The 9,980-nt window shown below is 46.5% G+C and overlaps 1 protein-coding gene across 1 annotated transcript; it reads left to right on the top strand.

The window, feature by feature from the left end:
• Nucleotides 1-1,178: 1,178 nt before the first annotated feature.
• LOC139262623 (ferritin heavy chain, oocyte isoform-like) lies at nt 1,179-3,723 on the top strand. Its single transcript, XM_070877774.1, has 4 exons — nt 1,179-1,280; nt 2,681-2,827; nt 3,066-3,191; nt 3,568-3,723. The coding sequence occupies exons 1-4, from the start codon at nt 1,179-1,181 to the stop codon at nt 3,721-3,723; spliced, it is 531 nt and encodes a 176-aa protein (XP_070733875.1).
• The last annotated feature ends 6,257 nt before the right edge of the window (nt 3,724-9,980 follow it).

Here is a 9,980-nt window from a genome sequence, read left to right as displayed (position 1 = left end):
GAGCATAGCTAAGCCTCATCATTTCAATCAGATTTAAATATTCTTTTGCCTCACTGAAAGCCAACTGTAAAAGGACGCATCCAACACACCAAATTGAGGGGCATGAAAAGATCAGCTGGTCCATCAAGCCTGCCCTAAAACACGCCGGAGCAAATCATAGAATCATAGAATGGTTACAGCACAGAGGGAGGCAATTTGGCCTGTCGAGCCCGTGCCGGCTCTCTGCAAGAACACTTCAGCTAGTCCCACTCCCCTGCCCTTTCCCCGCTGCCCTGCTATTAATTTTTCCTTCAGGTACTTGTCCAATTCCCTTTTGAAAGCCACGATTGAGTCTACCTCCACCACTCTCTCGGGCATTGCATTCCAGATCCCAACCACTCGCTGCGTAAACATATTGCCTTTGGTTCTTTTGCCAGTCACTTTAAATCTGTGTCGTCTGGTTCTTGACCCTTCCACTAATGGGAACAGTTCCTGTCTATCGTCTCTGTCCAGACACCTCATGATTTTGAATCCCTCTATCAAATGGAGACGTGTCTGTGGGTGACAATGTGTTCAGTAATGTTCACTCCCTCTCATTCTCGCTCACTCTATTGAATTTTACCAGGCATCATTCCATGAGAATAAAAATGACAGATCGTTGATGCCCCCATGTAGCCAATCCTCAGACACATGCCCATTCTCTATATTCGAACTGGGGGAAGTTCACACCATCCACAGGATGGAATTCCCATTCCACTGGCCAATGGTTGGCTTGTAAATGCACCAAGACGACTTGATTGCTTTGAATATTGTCTCAGTGCCACAGAAACTTGCAAGTAACAAACTTCGCCAGATTATTAAAAACCGCTTTGGCGAAAGTAGAAAATTATCATTTCATTCAAATGAGAGCGTTAAACAACGGCATACTTTCAATTTGAAGACCTTCAAGGAACCCAAAGGCAGTGACATCACCGAGACTGATCTCCCCCAGCCCCCTCCCCCAAACCCCCCTTCCTTTGTTAATTGGTGCCTCAATTCAGGGAAGATTCCTGATTGGCTCTCAGGGATTGTCAATCATCATTGGTGATGTCATACCCTGCTTGAATGCAGCTGTTCCAATAGTATAAATACAGGAGCTTGTGCAAGATAGAGGGAGTTTGAGAACTGTGCAGGTAATAGTGAAATTATAGATAGGGAAGATGGCTTCCCAAGTGTGTCAGAACTACCACAAGGACTGTGAGGCTGCTATCAACAAGCAAATCAACATGGAGCTCTGTTCCTCCTATGTTTATCTCTCCATGGTGAGTTGTGTATTCCTTGTTGTTGCAATCTGAAAAGTTGTATTTCTCTGGACTTCCTTCCCTGGGGGAGCAGAGTCTTTGAGCAGTGAAGACTTCAGGTGTGTAATACAGGGGGATATTGTTGAGTTCATGGACTGCTCCCTGTAGCAGCTGCCCTCTGTTGAAGTTTAAAATCTGAAACCAGCTCAGCTGCTGCCTGAGTGTGTGACAGAAGAGCCCAAATGTGGTCAGGGACCTGTTCAGTTTCAGTGGGGGGACTGTAGTGAGTGAAATGTGGGCAGGTCCTCACTCGTATTCTTTATTGGAGGTGAAGTACTGAGAATCCTGGTGTTGGAGCCTTGCTCACTACTGAGATCTCTATTACACTATTGCTGTGTAAACTACTGGAGTGGAGGATTTTTCTCACTCCATACTCAAACTTGGAGTAGAATGGAAAAATAATTTCTATAATGCCTTTTGCTACCTTGGCTACAAAGCACTTTGGGACATTCCAATGAAGGAGTTAAGTGTAGTTACTTGTTATGTGGGAAATGCAGCAGCCAATTAGTGTACAGTAAGCTCCCACAAACTGCAATGAGATAATGATCCGATCATTTGTTTTGGTGGTGTTGGTTGAGTGATAAATATTGGCCAGAACACTGCAGAGAGCTCCCTGCAATACTACCTAGCATAGAGAGCAGGCTTGAGGGGCCAATGGCCTATTGCTGTTATTCAATAAGATCATTGCTGATCTTGTACCTTAACTCCACCTCCAGCACTGTCCCCATGTCCCTTGGCATCCAAAAGTCTATCATGTGCTCTCTCTCTTTCGAATATACTCAATAACTGAGCCTCTGCAGCTCCTGGGGTAGAGAATGCCAAAGAGTCCCACCCTGAGTGAAGAAATTCCTCTTCATCTGTGTCCTCAATGACTGACCCCTGATTCTAGTCTCTCCAGCAAGGGGAACCATCCTCCCTACATCTAATCTTTCAAGCCCTGTAAAAATTTTGTACATTTCTAATGAGATCACCTCTCATCCTTCTAACTTCTGGAATAGAGGTTCAGTCTGCTCAATCTCTCCTCCTTGATCTTTCACATCCACCTGATGACTGACACACTCTCGTGTGAATGACAAAAAGTAGAGGAGGTATTGCTTATCCATGAGTAGAATTGAGTTTGACTGGACATGAAATATAATCCTGAACTTTAGGTTTATAGGTTAAGCCTGCAAAGAAAAACTTTCATTGTGCTATAGGGAGGTGAGGCTCAACTCCAATTGAAGTCAATGGCATTTTGCTAGTTTACAAATGGTGGTTATTTTTGAAGGATTAAGAATTCACTAACTAACAAGGGGAAAAATAACTCTGCATTGTATATGAAGATCAAGGTCAAAAGAAGCTGTTTTAAATTTTCTCTGCAGTCCTTCTACTTTGACCGGGATGATGTTGCCCTGTGTCACTTTGCTGAGTTCTTCAAGGAACAGTCACATGAGGAATGTGAGCATGCTGAGAAACTGATGCAATTCCAGAATCGCCGTGGAGGATGGATCATCTTGTCTGACATCAAGGTTTTGTTCAATAAACTAGTGGCCTTCTGTCTGGGAACCCTTAAACCTGATTGTTTCAAATACTTCATGGTTCCATGGTTGTGGTAGTTGAATGCAGTAATTCTATTTTCCTATGACACTTTATTTGTTTATGGTAATCTGAATATCTGGTTGCTTTTTCACCCCTATTTTCCTTGTACTGTCTCATGTATTTAGTTTGTTCCATTGTCAGTGAACTACCTGTGATTTTCCTCTTCAGAAACCAGAGCAGGATGAGTGGAGCAATGGTTTGGAGGCGATGCAGAGAGCTCTGCAGATGGAGAAGAATGTCAACCAGAATCTGCTGGATCTGCACAAACTCTCCACTGGGAGCACTGACCCTCATGTAAGTTCCTCATGTGGGTTTCTGGGTAAGTTGGAGTAGGTGGAACATTGCTGTCCTTGAGCTGTTTCAAAAGATCTCTGAACAATAGCATTTTTTTTTTGGGGGGGGGGTGGTCTTTCCTTGGTTCTTCAGGGGGTGGGGAAAGGACCAGGAAGTTTGCCTACTGTGGACATTGAGAAGTAAATGTGTGTCCATGTTTCCAGGATTTAAACTTGCATTGTACAGGAGTTACTGGATCATTAGAGCAAATGTACATCAATTTCAATTGTCCAACCTGACATTTCTCTATCCTAGAGATTAAAATACTAACTTGAGGGGATGGTCTGATGTTCCTTGGTATCTGCTACTGTCATAACTAATTTCCCTCCTCCTTCAGTTGTGTGACTTCCTGGAGACCCACTACTTGGATGAACAAGTGAAGATGATCAAGAAGCTTGGAGATCACATCACCAACCTGAAGAGACTAGGAGCCCCTGACAATGGCATGGCAGTGTACCTTTTTGACAAGCACACGCTGGGGGAGAGTGACTAAACTGACTGATGGGATCAAGCTTATTGTGTTTAGTACTTGTATTTATATAATCAGACCCCTGTCTTGTAGGGAATGATGGCTTGTGACTTTGTACGAAGAGCTGAAACCCATAACTAAATAAATGGTTCAACATTGGGCTGTTTTGTCGCCTTGTAAGTTTGAGTAGTTACTTATTTTTCATTTAACATGATTTGGTTTCCCTCCAAGAATTACACTGTGCTGTGCAACAGTTATATGGGATTCAGTCCTATGAAATGTGTTTTCCTCTTGTGTAATGTCTCTGCATTGACTGGAGCATTCAGGCACCTGTTATAAGATCTAAAATGTTCAAGAGTATGTTTGGACAACTGACAGCCCTATGGGATATTGGTCAGTGATCAAAAGCCTGGTCAGAGGTATGTATTAAGATGGTAGAGATGTCTAGAGCTTGGGACTTACCAGCTGTAAACAATTAACTCTTCCAACTATCTGTCTTTGTACAAATGACATCTGTTAAACACCAGGCCAATTTGCTAGTAATTCATTGTTGCACCATTTCAGCCCAGTGAACAAGTCCTGGATTAGCTTCCTATTTAGTGTATCTGCCTTGTGAACAGCAGTTTGTATTTAGTAACTGCAACAGATCCTGTTCAATTATCCAGGTAGTTGAGAAACTGGAAGCATCACTCCTGTTAGAGGCTTTCTGTTAAGCTTTGCAGGTAGACAAGCAATGTCTCCATACTAAACTCTGGGCACTACAATTGGGTGAGGAGGGAAAGCAACAGCTGGCATCAGCTTGCTGTCACAGCGTCAGGGGTTAGTGTGGTGGTTCTGGGACAACTTCTATTTTGCCTGCTTCCATCATGGTTGAATAACTTGCCAACACAAACTTAGTTCACATGAATAAGGTATTGAAAGACGAGCTATACTTGAACAAAATGTAATACTTCTGGAAAGAGTACATGTATTTAATTCCACAAAGCAAAAGGCACAAGATGTTAAACCCTGTCCACAATGCTGAAAGACTCAATTTTATAAGCCGATTATCAATTTTTTAAAAACTTTTTTTAGTACCCTTGTCAAGAAATTCAAAATCCCCCTGGATTAGATCTCCATTTCTCTCCTGCGTGGCGATGAATGCATTCAAATGATATTGCTGCAGTTCCAATAATCCAGTGTTTACAAGTTAATTTTAGAAATTTAACAGTATTGAGTGCAATTAAATTGCTATGTACAGATATTCCATGTTAATGTCTGAGCAACACTCGCACATTTGGGATATCGCTGTTACAAAATTTCATATATTGACGAGTCACAGTTCCACGAGTCGGCCTGGATTTGCGTGCTGATGGGTTTGATGGCTTCGTGTATTCAACAAGGTCTCTAGCTCACTCGATGTGAAACTTTACAGGTGCTCTTGCTTTAAGAATTACTTACAATTTACAGCACAGAAAAAGACCATTCAGACCAACTGGGCCATGCTGTGGTTTATGCTCCATGTAAACTTTCTCCCACCCCACTTCATCTAGACTTATTAGCATATCCTTCTATTCCTTTCTCCCTTGTGTTTATCTAGTTTCCCCTTAAATGCATCTATACTCTTTGCATTCAGAGTTATTACTGCAGGTAGCTCAGTAAACTTACCGCTGCTGCTGTGGATTTTCTGTTAAGCTGTAAAGAAGTGAGTAACAGTTATAGAGCCCAGCAGTGTCTGAGCTCAAGGACAGCATTTATTGTCCAAAATTAATTGCCTTTGAGAAGGTGCTGGTCAGCCATCTTCTTGAACTGCTGCAGTCTTGTGGTGAAGATACTCCCACAGTGCTGTTAGGGAGGGAGTTCCTGGATTTTGCCGCAGTGACGATAAATGAACCGTGAAGTCAGGTTGGTGTGTAACGTGGAGGTGAACTTGCAGGTGATAGTGTTCCCAAACTTCTGCTGCCCTTGTCCTTCTAATTGCTAGAGCTTGTGCTACTGAAAAAGCCTTGATGAGTTGCTGCAGTGCATCTTGTCGATGGTACACACTGCAGCCATGGTGCACCGGTGGTGGAAGCAGTGAATGTGGAAGGTGGTGGATGGGATGCCAATCAAGCGGCCTGCTTTGTCCTGGATGGTGTCGAGCTTCTTGATGATTGCTGAAACTGCACTCAGCCAGTCAAGTGGAGAGTATTCCACCACACTCCTGACTTGTGCCTTGTCGATGCTGGAAAGACTTTAGGGTGTCAGGAGGTGAGACACTCACCGCAAAATACCCAGCCTCTGGCCCGTTCTTATTACCAGAGTATTGATGCGGCCGGGCTAGTTCAGTTCCCGATCAGCGGTGACCCCCACGGGTTAATGCTGGGGAATTCAGCGACAGTGAATGTTAAGGGCAGGTGGTTAGACTCTCGCTTTTTGCAGATAGTCATTGCCTGGCACTTGTGTGGTGCCATTGTTACTTGCCCATTATCAGCCTCACACTGAATGTCATCCAGGTCTTGCTGCATGTGGGCATGGACTGCTTCATTTTCTGACGTGTTGCAAGTGGAACAGAACACTTTATAATCATCAGCAAACATTCCCACTTCTGGCCTTTATGATGGTGGGAAAATCATTGATGAAGCAGCTTAAGATAGTTGGGCCAAGGACACCACCCTGAGGTATTCCTGCAGATATCCTGGGGCTGAGATGATTGACCTCCAACAACCACTTCTTTTGTGCTAGATATGAGTCCAGCTCATCGAGAGTTTTCGATATTCGCATCGACTTCAATATTGCAAGGGCTACTTGATGCCGCACTCCATCAGATGCTGCCTTGCTGTGAAAGGTAGTCACTCTCACCTCACCTGTAATTCAGCTCCTTTGTACATGTTTGGACCAAGGCTGCAATGAGATCAGGAGCTGAGTGGTCCTGGCACAACCCAAACTAGGCATCGGTGAGCAGATTATTGTCGACAAATCTTCCATCACTTTGCTGATGATTGAGAGTAGACTGATGGGGCAGTAATTGGCCTGAATGGATTTGTTGCTTTTTCTGGATAGGAAGTACCTGGGCAGTTTTTCACATTGTAGGGTAGATGCCAGTGTCTCTGTACTGGAACAGCTTGGCTAGAGGTGTGGCCGTGAAGTTACAGATTGTGGTGCAATACAATTCTGCAGTTGCTGATGACCCACAATGCCTCTAGGATGCCCAGTTTTGAGCTGCTAGATCTGTTTTGAAACTATTCCATTTAACACTGTGGCCACGCCACTCACCACTAAGGAGGGTGTTCTCAGTGTGAAGACAAGACTTTGTCTCCACAAGGAATGTGTGGTGGTCACTGCTACCTGTGATGTGTGCAACACTCAGATCACTGACTCCACACAGTATGGTGTTGTAGTAACTGCTGTGACCTTATTCCTTTATTGTGTAACTCCAGAGTGCACCTCAGGTGTGGTGGGCAGCCTTTTATACTCTGTCTTGAAGGTACTTTCAGGTCTCCCACCACAGTGCCCCTTGTGGCGCACCATGGTAACTGTACATTTAATGTACCTGGACAATACATAACATCTCACTCCCCCTCGCAGTTCCAAAAGCACATTGCCGGTAACCTCAGCCTTGTTCGTCCTGGTTGATTTGTGAGTGTGAAGCCATGACCATCCACTTCCCTCTTCCCACCCCGCCCCCCCCCCCCCCATGTAGAGATTATGCTTACAATCCGGTGGAAGCATGTGGTATTAGCAATCCTTGCATGGGTGATGCAAGCACACAAACATAATCTCCAATAGAAAGCAGGAACACATGGACAGTACATTTGTATGATAGATATAGATGCATTGAAGAGTTATATCAAAATGTTGCAGGTACACTGAACAGTTATTTAATCCCAGCTCCACTGGGTGAGGTATCGTGGCAGCATACTGCCCCTTTTTGCCCAAGGTAATGGGCTGCGCTGAAACAGGGTATCGCAATTTGTGCGCTGCCTCTGTTCTCAGAAAATAGTTGCCTTTGCGGCTTGTCTGCAGACGCTGAACCATTGCATAAATCACACACAATCAGAAATCGCATTGATCCTCTCGTCATGTTAGTCACAGGGCCATTAACCCTTTTAATGTTCCATTGTGATATTAACTCTTTTCACCAATCATATCAATCATTTTAATCACAGTAATCATTTTAGCATCAAAATTATTAACTCTTGTCATAAATCACGTCATCATACAAATCACAGCAATCATTTTGATGCGCTCTTGACCTTACAAAAGTCTCTTTGTGGAGACCGCCAATGGTGTAAGGCCTCTTTAAGACTCCCGGGTATATTTCCCTTTGAAGACGCCATTTTGTTTTTCCCACGAGGTTTCTCCTGGGCGCCGACATTTTAGGTGCTCTGCTGGTGCCTGCCTGCCTCTCCCTGCAGAACTCTGCTGCCACGAGGCTCGCTGCCATCTTGAACTCGCTGTGCTGCTGCCTGCTCTCCCTCTCTCTCGAGATCCGCCACACTCTGACCGCACCCAGGAGACGCCACGCACCGGCCCCCGCACCGCCGCATACTCCGGAGCACCCCACACAGCTGACCTTTTGCCCGGGAGCCGCCACACACACACACACACACACACACACACACACACACACGTCCTCCGGAGCCGACCTCCTCACTGCCGCAGCCGGTCCTGTACGAGCCCCGCTCCTCGGAGCATCGGCCCTCACGACGTCGCCGAGCGAGTCCCGCTCCTGCAACTGCCGATTCACCGCTCCTCCCGCTGCAAGCCCCGCTAACGGCTGCCTCTGCCTGCGGGCCGACGGTGCCTGCTGGAGCAGCTCGTCGAAGCCCTTCTCTCTTCTCCAGCTCGGTTGGCGCTGCTGCTGGTTCCAGCGCCTCTTTCTCACTCTCAGACTTCGCAGGGGAGAGTCGACGGCCGCCGCTGCTGTGCCCAACCCCACACACGCTTCCTTCGCTGCCATCCGATTCGAAGGTGGAGGCCTGCTCTGCCTGTGAACAAGGGGGACAGTGGTCTGTGGAGGAATGAAGTCTTCCCAGCTCCCACGGACCTTCCCCATCCATCTCCTGCCGAGTAGCGTCGGCCCATCTCCTGCAATGATCCACAAAGGTAAACCGTGCGTCTCACCACCGTGAGATACCTGCACATCCGCTCTGCAAAGAACAGGTATCAGTTCCTTGGTGAAGGTGCACAGCTTCGCCGTGACCGGGACCAGCTTGGGTCGTGCAGCTGGGTTGATCCACATTTTATCAAAAGTTTCCTGACTCATCAGCGACTGACCTGACCCCGTGTCCACTTCCATACTGGGACTCTGTTAATCTTGACTTCCATAATCACTGGGGCCGAAACTTCGGTACAAGTATACAGTCCAAACGCATCACCTTCTTCTGCCTGGGGCCGGGATGCCCGTCGAGCAAAACCGCAATGCTCCTCGCTGGACAGCAGACCATCTACCATCTCCTCAGCCATACGGTGAGTCGTGTTTCTTTTGCACATACACTGAAGGTGGCCTTTTGTGTGGCAGGATTTGCACGTATACTCCGCAAACTTGCACCGGTGAGCCCCATGGCTTCCTCCGCAGAGCTAGCATGGTGCTACTCGATTAGCACCCCCTCGGCATACTCTGAGTTCGAGGACCCTGAGGTCCGTGCTCTCTGCCCTGGGCAGAGCCACTGGACAGAGCAGTTTTGTCCGTGACAGGTGCTATCCTGTGAATAGTATCTGCCTGGTTCGAGACCGTGTGGATCATCTGCTTGATGCTGCAAGTTGAGGCCATCAATGCCCGGCTGATTTTGATGGCTTGCTGCAGGCTGATTGTAGGTTCAGTGGATAGCAGCTTGTGAAGGAGACCCTGATGGCCAATCCCCACAACAAAAACGTCTCGGAATGCCTCGTTAAGGTGTGTGCCAAAATCGCATGGCGCCGCAAGTCTCCTAATGTCCGCAACATATTTTGTGATATCCTGGCCCTCAGGTCTGCAGTGGTGGTAGAATTTGTGCCTGGCGATGAGGATGCTCTTCTTCGGTTTCAATTGGTTACGAATGAGTTCAATCAGCTGCTCATATGACTTGTTCTTGGCGCTTGCGGGTGCCAGCAAATCCCTGATGAGACGGTAAACCTCATCGCCACAACTGGACAGCAATATCGCCTTACGCTTCTCTATCAGTGCGTTCGTGTTCCCTGTCAGGTCGTTTGCTATAAAGTAGTACTCGAGCCTTTCCGTAAAGGCATCCCAGTCATTACCCTTCAGCGTGCCCAAAGTAGCCATGGTTGCGTGAAGAGCTCGTCTGTGTCCTCGTCGCCAATTTCTGATGTATATAGCA

The sequence above is a fragment of the Pristiophorus japonicus genome, chromosome 4 (genome assembly GCF_044704955.1).
Source record: "Pristiophorus japonicus isolate sPriJap1 chromosome 4, sPriJap1.hap1, whole genome shotgun sequence".
Taxonomy (NCBI): Eukaryota; Metazoa; Chordata; class Chondrichthyes; family Pristiophoridae; genus Pristiophorus; species Pristiophorus japonicus.
Note: the sequence above shows the minus strand (reverse complement) of the source record. Positions and strands in the feature narration are given on the sequence as shown.